The 14,931-nt window shown below is 40.7% G+C and overlaps 1 protein-coding gene across 3 annotated transcripts in view; it reads right to left on the minus strand.

Moving 5' to 3' along the window:
- Positions 1-230: 230 nt before the first annotated feature.
- Positions 231-14,931, minus strand: part of BTBD1 (BTB domain containing 1) — a 33,190-nt gene continuing 18,489 nt past the window's right edge. For 2 of the 3 annotated variants that reach the window (XM_036306296.1, XM_036306295.1), the window contains 4 exons: positions 13,011-13,203; positions 7,244-7,331; positions 2,930-3,076; positions 231-1,988 (listed from right to left, as the gene is read on the minus strand). In XM_036306296.1, coding sequence (XP_036162189.1) covers positions 1,833-1,988; positions 2,930-3,076; positions 7,244-7,331; positions 13,011-13,203 — 584 coding nt within the window. In that variant the 3' untranslated portion in view covers positions 231-1,832. The remainder of the gene's footprint in view (positions 1,989-2,929; positions 3,077-7,243; positions 7,332-13,010; positions 13,204-14,931) is intronic. The other variant, XM_036306297.1, reaches the window with a different exon arrangement.

Genomic DNA, 14,931 nt, shown 5'->3' on the forward strand with positions numbered 1-14,931 from the left:
CCGGGTTGCAGGCTCGATCCCCAGTAGGGACATGCAGGAGGCAGCCCATCAATGATTCTGTCATCACTGATGTTTCTTTCTCTCTCTCTCTCTCTCTCTTCCTCTCTGAAATCAATAAAAATATATTTAAAAGAAATAAAAAAGTTAAACATCAATTAACTAGAACTCTTGTGCCAAAATGGCATCTTTTCAATAAACTTTTAGAAGAAAAAGACAAGTGACAAAAAATATAAATGGATAATATTTATTTTTTTAAAAATTCCAGGGATGCCCCATATCAGTAAACAATCCCGTTTCTTGTGCCTCCGCTACAGCTACCTTCAGTTACAATCACTGTTCAGTGCAACATACTGGAGGCATTTGAAATGCCTCCAACATTGGAAAACATGAACTTATCGCTAGTACACCATCCTGTTTAAGGCAGAAGTGTTTTCCACAGTGGTTGGTGCAGTGTTTGCTGGTTAACCAGGACCACACTTCCCACAGGTACTCCAGTTAACTCAGGCTTAGATCCATCAGGTCATGGAACCAGGGAGAGAAAAAGTCCCTTTTCTTCAGCAATGTCAAGGGACCTCTGCCACATGCAACCTCACGACCTTCTTAAAAATATACAATGAAATACAATGAAAGAAATGTTACATACTCATTACTATTCTTTGAAAAAATGAATCCTATTTAAGTGGTACTTTTTGACTTGTGATTTTTAACCATCTTCCACAACTTACACTTAATTTTACGTAAGTTTTTATAAGATAATCGTTTTCAAAAGAAAAAACAATGTTATTTATATAAAAATTTTCCTTTATAAAAAAGTGTATAAATATCATTCTGCCACATCTACTTCCTATCCTTCCTATTACGGCTGTTCCTGTGACATGTGTGAGGTCATGAATATTAAACATGTTTGACTTCTTGGATACAAGTGTGTAGGTGACAAAAGATGGTGTCACTTCAGCAGGAGTGGCGTGTTGGACATCTTTAAAATTTCAAAGTAGTTGTTAGCAATGTTAGTATTTCATTCCATTTCGTGCCGTGTAAGCTTGTCACCCCAATGCTGACCTCGAGTGTGTTTACCCACTCACCATCATCACCACCCCCGTCTCAACCTTGGGAACTCTCGGCAGCATCCCCCTACAGACAGACAGGTGTAATGGTGTGGTTCAGTGATAAAGAATCTAATCTTAGACGATACCTCAGATCCTTTATCACAGTATTGTGAATTTGTACAAATTCCATTTGTGTTTTAAAACTCTACTATGTAGCACATTACTAAACTATTTCAAAATATCCTTTTCTGTAAAAGCACTGAAAATTTTCCTTGGGCATTTATTAGGCCTATTCCTAGCAATATTCCAAATGTTAACAAACAGGTATTTCAAAACTCCAAATATAAGGTCAGTTTTCTTAATGTCTGAAATTAGAGGAATAGGAATTCTATAGGAAAACTGGCCCATGTCATCTCATGTAACCTTAAAAATAATTCAAACAAAACAAACCAGCTATATAACAAAAATCTTTCAATTATAAAACTGTTGAAAGACCATGAGTCAGTTGATCTATGAAATTGTACAAGATAAAGCTGAAATAGCTGTGTTTTTTTAAACAAACCCAGTTTTCTTTTCCCCTAATGTTTTAAGAAAATGGAAAATCTGCCTTTAAATTATGCAGAGATTTAAATAAACATTTATCTATCTCCTCTAAGAAACTAAAATGTTTCTCATCTTAAAATTATAAATATTCATAACACTCGAATTTTTTGTGTGGCCAGATTTTTATGCCGCTGAGATTAGATGGTATGGTACAATTTAGCCAAGATGTATTATAATGCTAAATTAGGTATAAAATATTATTTCTGGTATTTGTCCGTCTTCTATTGAAGTGCCATTATTATTGCCAGGTGAACTAAAAAATGAAAAAACAGTCTTGCTAGCAGATGTTTCATGCACTACTTTCTTCAATCCTTTTGTGCCATAGTGGGAATCTGGACCCTAAATGAGAACAAAAGGTTCATTAGTCATTTCCCTTTAATATACACTCAATTTAAGGTGGTGTTTATATTCGATTGATGATCTACTTACTATGTTGCCTTATAGCTCCTGTATAAAATTTTATGCCAAGTCATTTAATGAAAATGGTATTGTTGCTATAAAGCTAATTAATTATTAAAATTATTGAATAGAGAGCTCAGCTATTAGAGAATAGTGATATTGTTTTAAGAAAATAGTTACGGCCCTAGCCTGTTTGGCTCAGTGGATAGAGCATCAGCCTGCAAACCAAAGGGTCCCAAGTTTGATTCGGGTCAAGGGCATGTACCTCGGTTGCGGGCTCCTCCCTGGCCCGGGCCCTGGCTCTGGCCAGGGCTCATGCAGGAAGCAACCAATCCATGTGTTTCTCTCACATCAATGTTTCTCTCCATCTTTCTCTAAAAATCAATGGAAAAATATCCTCGGTTGAGGATTTTAAAAAAAAAAAGAGAAAAGAAAATAGTTATGCCCTGGCCGGGTAGCCCAGTTGGTTACAGTGTCGTACTGAATCACCAAGGTTGCAGGCTCGATCTCCAGTCAAGGCACATACAAGAAGCAACCAATGAACGCACAAGTAAGTAGAGCAACAAATCAATCTCTCTCTCTCTCTCTCTCTCTCTCTCTCTCTCTCTCTCTCTCTCTCTCCCCCCCCCTCCTCTATCTAAAAAATCAATAAAGTGAAATAAAATATCTTTAAAAGCTGTTTTACTTTATCTCTGCCAAACACTTTTTCTCCCGCTCAAAGAGCTTCGCCCGATGAAGAACCGTTTGTCAGAGCCGAGCTGTGCTGAGGCACTTCCTTGCCCAGACGCCCTCCCTCTTCCTGAGGGGCTCACTGTCACCAGCTGAGACGCAGGAGGAACCCTGGGCCCGGCTTCCCCATCCGGGACACCCCGACGACTTACTTTGAGGGTCGCGCAGGCGGTGTAGCACACGCTGGGCAGGATCTCGATGGGCTCTTTGAACATGACCCTGAATGTGCTCGCGCTCCCATCACAGCTAAATCCAGTATCATTTTGTCCCAGGGTTTGTTTCTTTTCATATTCAATGATCTGTAATTTCCAAAAGAGAATTTCATTTAAGCTAAACCAACTACAACCAAGTCTCAGAGGAAAGAATTGTAGAAAGCCCTCAGGAACAGAACAGGCCTCTATAGCTGTGTGTTGTCATTTTTCTATACTCGCCTCTAACCGCCAAAAAGATGGCTTTAGACATGCTGTCAAGAAATGCCTATCACTCATGCAGCCAGGATGGGAGCGTGGCAGCAGGACAAAGGAGCTTCCATTAAAGATATATGGCTTAGCAACAGGTTTTTTTGAATGTATCATTTTTTTTTTTTAATACATTTTTATTGATTTCAGAGAGGAAGGGAGAGGGAGATAAGAGAAATCAATGATGAGAGAGAATCACTGACTGGCTGCCGCCTGCACACCCTACTGGGGATCGAGCCCATAACCCAGGCATATGCCCTTGATGGGAAGCAAACCAGGGACTCTTCAGGCCACAGGCCGACGCCAAACCACTAAGCCAAAGCAGCTAGGGTGAATGCGTGGATTTGAGGTAGCTGAGGGAAATGAGCCTTTACTCCTTGCTGGCTTAAGTCTCATTCCTCGGAAATTCCCATGGCATTTCCTATATCTAAATGTTATTTTACTGAAATTAAAATGACCTTAAATGCAGTATTCACATATATGGATATGAAAAATGTGAAAACTGCCCAGGCTGGGTGGCTAAGTTGGCAGCAGCATCATCCTATACACCTGTGGGTTCAACTCCTGGTCAGGGCACATACCCAGGTTCGATCCCGGTCAGGGCACGTATGAGAGGCAACCAACTGATGTTTCTCTCTCACATCTATGTTTCTCTTTCTCCCTTCCTCTCTCTCTCTCTAAAAATCAATAAAAACAGATCCTCGGGTGAGGATAAAAAAATAAAAATAAAAATGTGAAATTTTTGTCTGTTTAGTGAAATTTTTGTCTGTTTTAGTTCCACAACCTGTGCAGGCTCTGAGGGACACCCTCGAGGGGCTTCCGATCAGTGAAGACGTTACTATAAACAGTGCCTTGCCGAAACCGGTTTGGCTCAGTGGATAGAGCATCGGACTGCGGACTGAAAGGTCCCAGGTTCGATTCCGGTCAAGGGCATGTACCTGGGTTGCGGGCACATCCCCAGTAGGAGGTGTGCAGGAGGCAGCTGATCGATGTTTCTCTCTCATCGATGTTTCTAACTCTCTATCTCTCTCCCTTTCTCTCTGTAAAAAATCAATAAAATATATAAAAAAACAACAACAAAAAAAAAAACACACAAAAAAAAACCAGTGCCTCAGCACAGGGCCTGCCGAGGAGGGCTATGCAAACGGTGAAGTGGCTGAACAGAGGAACAGCAGATTTTGTTAGGAAGGGATGAGACTCCAGAGATGAGCTTTAAAAACTCAAGTCAGAACTCACTGGGTAACAAGAGGAAGGTCTCCCATGCAAGGGAACAGCATGTGCCAAGGCCAAGGATCACACAGCTGCCTTTTGCCCACATCAGATAAAACCAGTAACAGTAAGCCAGGCCAGACCACCGTGTGCCGTAAGGTCAGGACAGTGGTCACCTCTGCAGGGACAGTGACTGGAAAAGACCACGAGGGGACACGTGGGGACTGTAATGCCCTGGTCCTTAATCTGGCTGCTAGCTACACAAGTGTGCTCAGTTTACAAAAAGTGAGCCATATGCATCACTTATACATATGTGCACTTTTCTGGATGTGTATCACAGTTCAGTACAGAATTTACAGCCCGGTGGGTGTGGCTCATGGTTGAGCATCGACCGATGAACCAGGAGGTCAAGGTTTAATTCCTGGTCAGGCCATAAGCCCCATTGTGAGCTCGATCCCCATTGTAGGGCGTGCAGGAGGCAGCCACTCAATGATTCTCATCATTGATGTTTCTATCTCTCTCTCCCTCGCCCTTCCTCTCTGAAAAAATAAAAGCAAAAACAAACCAGGCAGGTCTATTGGACAGTGCCTGAGATTAGCCATTGGGATAAGAAAAAGTCCTATTTTTATTCATTTTACTCAGTGTTTATACTTTACTAGAAGCCCAGTGCACAAAATTCATGGACTTGGGGGTGTGTGTCCCTCAGCCCCGCCTGTACCTAGGAGCTCTCAGGGGATGTCCAACTGCTGTGGAGACAGGAGAGGCTCCTGCCATCGCCGCTGCGCTCACCAGCCATGAGCCTGGCTCAGGGCTTCTGGCTGAGTGGCGCTCCCCCTGTGGGAGCACACTGACCACCAGGGGCCAGCTCCTGCGTGGTGTCTGCCCTCTGGTGGTCAATGTACGTCATAGCGACCGGTCGTTCTGCTGCTCGGTCAATTTGCATATTAGCCTTTTATTATATAGGATCATTGAACCCTGATGCCCTCCTCAGTTTGTCCACAAGGAGTCTGGTGACTTTGGTAATACATGAGGGACACTGAAGGAAGGGGCTCCACAATCCCAGAGGCTGACTATGGGGCTCCTTCCCAGGACTGCAAACTATCCAGCCTGCTGAAATGGGTTTGTCGATCCTATTGCATGGAAACTTAATATTTATAAGGAAATAAAGTTAAATGGAGAGTGATCATGAAAATCTTTTATACCCTTCAGAGATTTTCTATGGCTTTTCTGCACTCAAAAAAAAAGTGGAAAAAAACTTTAACCAGCTTTAAAAATCTTTTAAAGAAACAAGTTCAGTGGGTTTTGAACCTATTTGTTAAAAATGTAACTTTTTAATTGGTTTGTAAGAAAGAAGGACAAATTGAGATGAGTGATATAAATTTATCAAATAAATTTCACTATAAACCATAGCACATAGGATTAAAAAATGAGCAAGAGCCCCGCCAGCATGGCTCAGTGGTTGAGCATTGACCTATGAACAAGGAGGTCACAGTTCAATTCCCGGTCAGGGCACATGCCCGGGTTATGGGCTCGATCCCCAGTAGGGGTTGTGCAGAAGGCAGCCTATCATGATTCTCTCTCATCATTGACGTCTCTCTTTCTCCCTCTCCCTTCCTCTCTGAAATTAATAAAAAAAAAATAGTTTTTTAAAAATGAGCAAGATTTCACTAGTAGGTAATAATGCAGTTCTCCCATTTGGAGCAAGGGCTCTTTGAGGCAGGGAGGCATCTTTCAGCTGCCATTGAACCAGGTCTTTGAATTGCATATTTTGAAACCTAATGATGCAGTCTGATCACAAAGTTCACCAAGGTATTTACTGTTAAAGAATACTATATAAATAAGATTTTAGAGAGGGTAGTTTTTTCTGCTGATAAACAAAAGCTTGAAACATTAAATTTTTTATTTTTTGTTAATCCTCATCTGAGGATATTCTTCCATTAATTTTGAGAGTAGAAGGGAGGGGGAGAGACACAGAGAAACATTAATGTGAGAGAGGCCCATCAATTGGCTGCCTCCAACACAAGCCCTGACCAGGGCCAGGGATAGAGCCTGCAACCCAGGTACATGCTCTTGAGTGCAATCGAACCCAGGACCCTTCAGTCTGTGGGCCGATATTCTATCCACTGAGCCAAACAGGCTAGAGCGAATCATTGTTTACTTTTCTCATTTCTATTTTCTGTGTTTTAATTTATGTGTAATATATAAGTACAGTATTGCGTATGTACAGTTTATAAATAAAAGTACATGTTGATGGGTTTCAAAAACAACTAAGTGGGGTGTGCAATAAAAAATGTGGGGAACACCAGCTGATTGGAAGGAAACGGAGAGGTTCTTAACTTTCTTCCGCACGAAGTAACAGGGTCATATCTGTAAGTGAGGGGGGCGGGCCTGAGGAATGGGGCAGGGCAGTCAGACAATCAGAAACCAGAGGGTGTTGAGAGTAGTTAGAAGGAATGAGACCATTTTAAGCCATAGAGTTCAAAGTGCCGTGAGAAAAGCAGGGGGTGTGTTAAGACGGTTGGTGCACAGCAGGAAGGACTGCTAGACGGGCGTCCTGGAGGAAAGAAAGCTCCTTGCATACTGAAGCTGCCATGAAGAACCCCAGGACTCCCATTTTCTGAAACCAGATTTTTTAGATCAACTGTAAAACAGAACTCTCCAGGCTTAAAACGCCACTCAGAGGCTTTCTGATTCCTTTGATAATTATACCGAAATTTGGATTTTGTCAAAATAATATCTTACGGTAAAATTACAGTTTGTTATATTTCAAGATGACATATAGTGAGGGGAAAAGTATACCTGTATGTTCACTTGATAATCCGTGGGACCATGAATAGATCCATATAAACCAAATCCGACTATAGAGATTCTTCTATTAACTGTGAACCTGAGAGAATGAACCAAATATAAAATAACATACGTAACTCAGTACAAATTCATATTCTAAAGCAGGGGTGGGGAACATCTGGCCCAAGGGCCACATAAGGCCGGAGATATCATTGGGTCTGGCCCTGCCAAGGTATTAGCGTGAGTTAATTAAATGTTTGACCAAATATAGCAGGCCAATTTTTTTTTTTAAATATATTTTATTGATTTTTTACAGAGAGGAAGGGAGAGAGATAGAGAGTCAGAAACATCGATGAGAGAGAAACATCGATCAGCTGCCTCCTGCACATCCCTCACTGGGGATGTGCCCGCAACCCAGGTACATGCCCCTGACTGGAATCGAACCTGGGACCTTGCAGTCCGCAGGCCGACGCTCCATCCACTGAGCCAAACCAGTTTCGGCGAGCAGGCCAATTTTTAAGTGAATGATTTTACATGGTCTACAAATGATGTTATAAATATCCAAATGACCTTGGCAGAAAAAAAAGGTTCCCCACCCCTGTTCTAAAGGCTTATAAACTTTTTAAAGTGTTACCCAGAATGTATAATTTTGCTCAGAAAAAAGAAAAATTATCACAAATTAGACATCCTTGGAAATACCATCTGTTTACAAAAATAAAAAACAAACTCTAGAGCAGCGGTTGCCAACCAGTGGTCCGCGGACCACTGGTGGTCCGCGAGGTTCGAAAGGTCGGCGACCGCTGTTCTAGAGTAAATGTTAACTTAATGAAAACTGAAGTAGAACCTGTTTCCTTTCGGTCAAATGAATTTATTTAACCTAAATACCCACTCTTGTTGTAACAGTGATTTTTGTCCAAATATGTTTGTACACCTTCATGAACAGATGTATGGGTCACCAGGCCTGAACAACAGCACTCCGAACGACGACAAGCATTAGCACAATGAATATTATCTGAGGACGTCACATTGACAACCTGGCACTGGGAAATGATGGCCAACAAGGCAGTCTCTACCCCGACACTACGGCCTAATAAAGGACACTGGTAATAAACAAATAAAGGAATAAATCATTATGAATGGTGATAAGAGCTGTGAAGGAAGCAAAGGGCTGGGGACAGCACCTAATTAACAGGTGAAGCCGAATGAGATTTCACACTACAACGATCAGCAGGTCCAGTTTGGTCCTAACAGTTAAAACCACCAGCTCAGAAAACTTCCTGTGCCGGTACTGAGCTTCAGTTCTTCACATGAGTTACTTCCTTTAATCATCATAACAGCTCTACAAACTAAGTAACACGGGATTACTTTTATTATCCGCTGTTTTTATAGCTAAAGAAACGGGAGTTTAGAGAAACCAACTTGCCTGGATCAGAACCTGTGGCGGAGCTGGGACACAGATCCAGGTCTCCACTAAAGCCCATTTCTTACCACTATGTTAAACCCCCAGGACAGATGGGGACTACCTGGAACAACTCTTAATGTCTTATTTATACACTTTTTTCTTATTATAAAAAAACAATGTAGTCTCTTTTTCAAAAAATAGAAAATGCAGTTAAATAAGCAAGAGGAAAAATTTAAAAGATCCCTGAATCCACCAGAGAGAACCCCCATTTACCCTTTGGCACATTCCCTTTTCACTCTTTTTTTAAATAGGAAAGATTCTTTTCTATGAATATATATGTACTAGAGGCCTGATACACAAAATTCGTGCAAGAGTAGGCCTTCCCTCCCCTGGCTGCCAGCACCAGCTTCCCTCTGGCATCCAGGACCAGCCGGCACCAGGGACTCGGGCTTCCCTCACAGCCCCAGCTTCATCCAGCAGGTCGTCTGGAAGGATGTCCGGTCTAATTAGCATATCATTCTTTTATTATTATAGATTGTTTTTAAAATCATGTCAGAATATACATATTTTTATATCTTCTTTTTAATATAAAGGTAAAAGATGAGTACCAATTCATTCTATTTAAATAACCCCGCTTGTTAGATAATCTAGCAGGGTCTGTTATTATGTAACAACTAGAGGCCCGGTGCATGAATTTGTGCATGGGTGGGGTCCAGCCAGCTTGCCCTGATCGGCCGATCGGGCCTATCCAGCCAGGGGGAGGGGACGCAGGTGGTTGATGGGCCGGCCCTGCCCCCTGGTCAAACTCCCGAACTCCTGGTCAAGGGGACAATTTGCATCTTAGCCTTTTATTATATAGGATGCCACGATGATCATTTTGTCGTCTTAATTATTTCCTGAGAATAAATTCCTGGAAATAGAAAACTGGGGAAAATGAAAGGCATATTCTTAAGGCACTAGCTAAACATTATCAAATTGATTACAACACCCTACATACACAAGAAATTAAAATCATTTCTACCTCTCTCTCAACAACCATGAGTATTTCCATTTCTTTTTGGTGTTGAGAAATTGATGATTAACACATTATATTCAGATCGCTCTATTAATTAGAGTTGCTATATTTGCTCACATGCTTACTGTCTACTGGATTTTCTCTTTAATGAAATACTCATGTTCTTTTCCCATTTTTCTTTGAAAGACTATGTTACATAGCTACTTATGCTTTGTCAGTAATATCCATGACAAAAAGGTTCCCATTTGTCATTTATCTTTTGACTTTATGGTGGTTTTGGACATAAAAATTTTTAATTCTTTGTAGCCAAATTATGATTTATGCCAAGATTAAAGAGGCCTATCTCTTCTCATAATAAATAAACAGTCCCCTGTTCTAGCACTGCATGGCTTTGTATTTGTAATGTTAAAATTTTAATTTATACAATTATTGGTAGATGGAATCAGTAAGGATCTAACTTTATTTTCCCGGTGGTTAATCTTTCCCTCAGATGCTCATTTATGTTAGACTAGTTTCTAAACTCCGTAGTATCTTCCATACAACACTAGCGTACTATAGTTTTATGTCTGACCCATACCACTCTTCTTTAAAATGAACCACGTACTCTTCCAGATAACCATTAGGATAATTCTGCCAGGCCAGCCTTCCCCAACAAAAACATGTGACTTCTGATACGCTAGTTAGTTTGGAAAGACACTGTCTGTGTCCAGTCAAAGGTCTCCAGTTCTTTCTAAAGGTGCTATACTGTACATTTCTTATAGGATTTAATCCCATTACTTTGTTATATATTACTATTTAAAAAAAATATTTTTTTATTGATTTCAGAGAGGAAGGGAGGGGGAGAAAGACAGAAATATCAATGATGAGAGAAAATTATAGATCGGCTGCCTTCTGCACACCCCCTACTGGGGATTGAGCCTGTAACCCAGAATCGAACCATGATCTCCTGGATCGTAGGTCAACACTCAACCACTGAGCCATATCAGCCAGGCATTTGTTACTATTTTAAGTGGAATCTGTTTTTACTTGATATTGTAACTGAAAATGTAAACACTTTAAACTTTTTTATTGTGGCAAAATATATAACAAAATATACCATCTTAACCATTTTACTGGTAAGTGTAGGATTCAGTGGCATTAAGTGCATTCACATTGTTGTGAACCAAATCAACCATCCGTAACTGAATTTTGATGACATATAGGAACATCACTGCTTTCTGCATGCGTATTTTATAAGTGGTCACTATTCTTTTATTGGCTCTAACACATTTTTATTGATGCTGAGGCTGTTCAGATGGACCAGCTGTTCTCCAAAGCCACAAGGAGGCTTTGGCTTTTACAAAAGGGCACTGCTGGCGGGGCCAGGGACACCGGACTTACTGCAGTGCTTAGGACAGTCTCCCCAAACAAGTCCCGATCAGCGTTCAAGTGTCCTGTCAGAATTCACGTGGTGAGACACGTGTTTATAGCCATGAGACTTGAACACTGCTGAAAACAGCAAGGTTAGCAAGCATCCTTTCTTGAGGTTTTAATAGTCTATCACAGGGGTGGGCAAACTTTTTGACTCGAGGGCCACAATGGGTTCTTAAACTGGACCGGAGGGCCGGAACAAAAGCATGGATGGAGTGTTTGTGTGAACTAATATAAATTCAAAGTAAACATCATTACATAAAAGGGTACGGTCTTTTTTTTCAATAGTTTTATTCATTTCAAACGGGCCGGATGCGGCCCGCAGGCCGTAGTTTGCCCACGGCTGGTCTATCATCTTAAAGCAGTGTTCTTTGAGACCTAGTATTAATGATTCTATGTGGAACAAAGGTGCAATTTTATCAAAAGTCTTTGACAACTACTGAAATCAGCAAACTGTTTTTCTTCTTTGATGTGCTACTGTGGTGGGTTATATTAATATATTCCCTAATGTTGAGCCATTCTTTCAATCTACAAATAAACCCTATTTGCTCACACAGTATTATTTGTCCAAGGTACTGTCAGAGTCAATATACTAATATTTTACACAGAATTTCTTCTATGTAAGTGAGATTGATCTACAAATTTTATGTCTTGTCAGATTCCTCTGTGAGGTTTATATTTCTTTCAATAATTAACCAATAAGCATTTTCTTCTTTTAATGCTCAAGGAAACAATTTGTTCCTTGAAGTTTTGATAAAACTCACCTGTAAAAACCACCTTGTGAAGGGACAGTTCTTTGATAACTTTTAATTCCTTCCATGGTAATGGGTCTATTCAGGCTTTCTTCTTCAGTCAATTTTGATAAATTATATTTGCCTATAAAATGATCCATTCCATCAAGATGTTCAATTTATTAGCACAGAGTAAACCCAGAATTAAAATTAAAATCTTCTCAGTATCTGATTATATTCCCATTATTTCTAAATGTACGCTTGTTTTCTTCACTACCTTTGCCAGAGGTTTATTTATTTTATTGGTCTTTTAAGGAACCCGCTAATGGTTTATCAATTCTATTATTTTTAATTCATTAATTTCTATATTTACCTATCTCCTTTCTCTCTTTTCTTTTTTTGCTATTCATTTTCTAGCTACTTGAATTGAATGCTTAAATGATTTCTACTATAATTTATTTAGTAAAAGTAGTTTTTATGACTTTCTTTTTGTGACACTGTCTACTTTGTCTTTTATTATGAGTTTCAGATACAGTATTCTCGTTGTGAATGATTGCTAAATAATCCACAAATGCGTTAATTTCCATCTTATTCCAATTATTTACAAGGGTCCTCTCCCCCTGGGAGTCCCACATTTGGCAAACTTGTTATGAGTTTCTAGTTTTATATAAAAGTGCTATTCAATAAGTGAAAATCCAAAGGCATGTTTTAGGAAAATTGGTACTTATTCAATTTTGACATTTAACCTAAAGAAACACAATAAAACAAAGATAACTTCCTAACAGGATTATACACCTGAATCTTTTAAGATTATTTTCCCTTTCAAAGCTTTTACAAATGTATACTGAGATATTTTCTTTTTTTTTTCTTCTTTTTTGCTACACTGAGATATTTCCCATGCAATGTCTGTGCAAAGAAAAAAACTCACACTAAACAGAGAAAATAAATTGTAGCCCTAAGACTGTAAACACAGTGTCTGACCAATTAATGTCTCGACCGCGGCTCACCCGCAGCGGCAAGCCAAGCAGAACTCATGTAACAGAAGGCCCGGCCCAACCCCTCCTACATTACTTGTTTCCTCGTAATTCAGTGAGAAGACCATACGCCTCACTGCCTGTGTGATTCTTATAGTATAAAATAAGATGTTGGTTCATTATCTCCCACAATATGGGGATAAAAGCCGCCCAGCCCACCATGGCGTCCGTACAGTGTGACAGATACCTGATTCGATCGCTCGTCCCACTGTAGCCCCAACGGCTCTCTACTTGCTGGAACCTATTGATGCAACATTCCTTTCCGCGGAGGCAGCATCTCGGTCGATCAATGTAGTCTACTCGGGGTTTGGGATTGACAGTAAAATGAAGAAAAAGATTTACCACTTCACGATCTGACAAAATTCCAGACTGAGCAGGACCTGTAGAAATACAAATAAAATCCATTTGAGGTTAACCTACATGTTAACCACATAAACGTACGTGTTAAAATCATTAATCAAAGCTTCGATGAAAGCCTGGATTTTTCTATCCACTCCCCTCCTCCGAGTACCACAGGCTTTCGTTTACCAGAAAGAGTCATTCCCTACGGGTAAGCCAGAGCCAATGTTACTTCTCTGTTCCCCACCTAGTACCTGTCTGAGGGTATAATCTGAACAATGGAATATATTTAGAAGTGGAAATAGGATAGTGCTTTCATTCTGGGGTTCAGAAATTAGCAGAGGGCAGGAGCTAAAATGGGAAGAGCTGGGGAAGCCGCATATCATATATCTTATGGTTTCCCCATACAATGTTTCTGAGAACAGAAAAATTCCAAACAGTTTCAACTTATCCAAGAATAAATAAAGGCTACTCCTCATAAAAGAGGCCAGGAGATCCCTCCCAAGGCTGGTTAAAAACAATCTAAATGAGACTACAAAACTAAATTATAAATTTTTAAACTATAAAAAAAAAATTGATAAGCTAGAAATTTGGTTTAGGAAGCCATAAATTCAGTTTTTAATGAAAAACCCTGATTTTTAAACATTACTAATGTTCCCAAAGAACTAACAATAAGAAGTAAGATGTCATAATTCAAGACTTTAATAAAATTTCCTTTGTTGAAAAAAAGTCTTCAGATCATGAAAAAACATTCTCAGACATGTACCAGATACCTACCTAAAGAAAGTTATTGGAGACACAGGCTAGTTAACAGAGAGTGAGTCAAAATAAACAACATAAGAAATTCTCTCCTAGAAGAACTGGTGATGAACACTAAAAGCAAAACAACCTAGAACGATGTCTAATATAGTAATTGTGTTATTGTAGTATGGAGAGAAAAAGAGTGGGAGAGAGAGAAAGAGAAAGAGAAAAAGAGAGAGAGAGAGAGAGAGAGAGAGAGAGAGAGAGAGAGAGAGAGAGAGAGAGAAAGAGAAATCAGGTACCATAAAGTGGTTTGGAAAGGCTGAAAGGAAGAACACACCATCCTAACATTCTTGTTTTAAATAGGGAAGGTCAATAAATATTGTTTTATTATTAAATAGAGGCCCAGTGCATGAAATTCAGCCCAGCCTGCACCCTCTCCAATCCGGGACCCCTTGGGGGATGTCCACTGCTGGTTTAGGCCCGATCCAGCCTGATCCATTCTATAGGCTTCTTAATATTTTTAGTAGTCAAATAGTTCATTTCCCCAAATTATCTCTCTATTTCTAAAAATGTTTTTATGGAGAGTTTCCAGCAGTTCGACATCCCTCTCATAATCCTGGGCCGCTGGCTCCTAATCACTCACCTGCCTGCCAGCCTGGTCGTCCCTAACTGCCCCCTCCTGCCAGCTTGATCGCCCTTCACTGCCTCTGTGTGCTGGCCTGGTTGCCACTAACTGCCCTCCCTGCCGGCCTGGTCACTCCTAACTGCCACCCCCCCACTGGCCTGGTCACCCCTTACTGCCCCCCCTGTTGGCCTCATTGCCTCCAAATGCCCCCCTCTGCTGGCCTGGTTGCCCCCAATTTCCCACTCCCGCCAGCCTAGTCACTTCTCACTGCCCCGCCCCCCCCCCCCGCCAGCCTAATTGCCCCCAACTGCCCCCCATTGGCCTGGTCGCCTCTTACTGCCCCCCCCCCCCCCTCCCTCGCCTGGTGGCCCCACACAGCCTGCTTGTTCAGTCGTTTGGT

The sequence above is a fragment of the Myotis myotis genome, unplaced genomic scaffold (genome assembly GCF_014108235.1).
Source record: "Myotis myotis isolate mMyoMyo1 unplaced genomic scaffold, mMyoMyo1.p scaffold_m19_p_40, whole genome shotgun sequence".
In the NCBI taxonomy this organism is placed as follows: Eukaryota; Metazoa; Chordata; class Mammalia; order Chiroptera; family Vespertilionidae; genus Myotis; species Myotis myotis.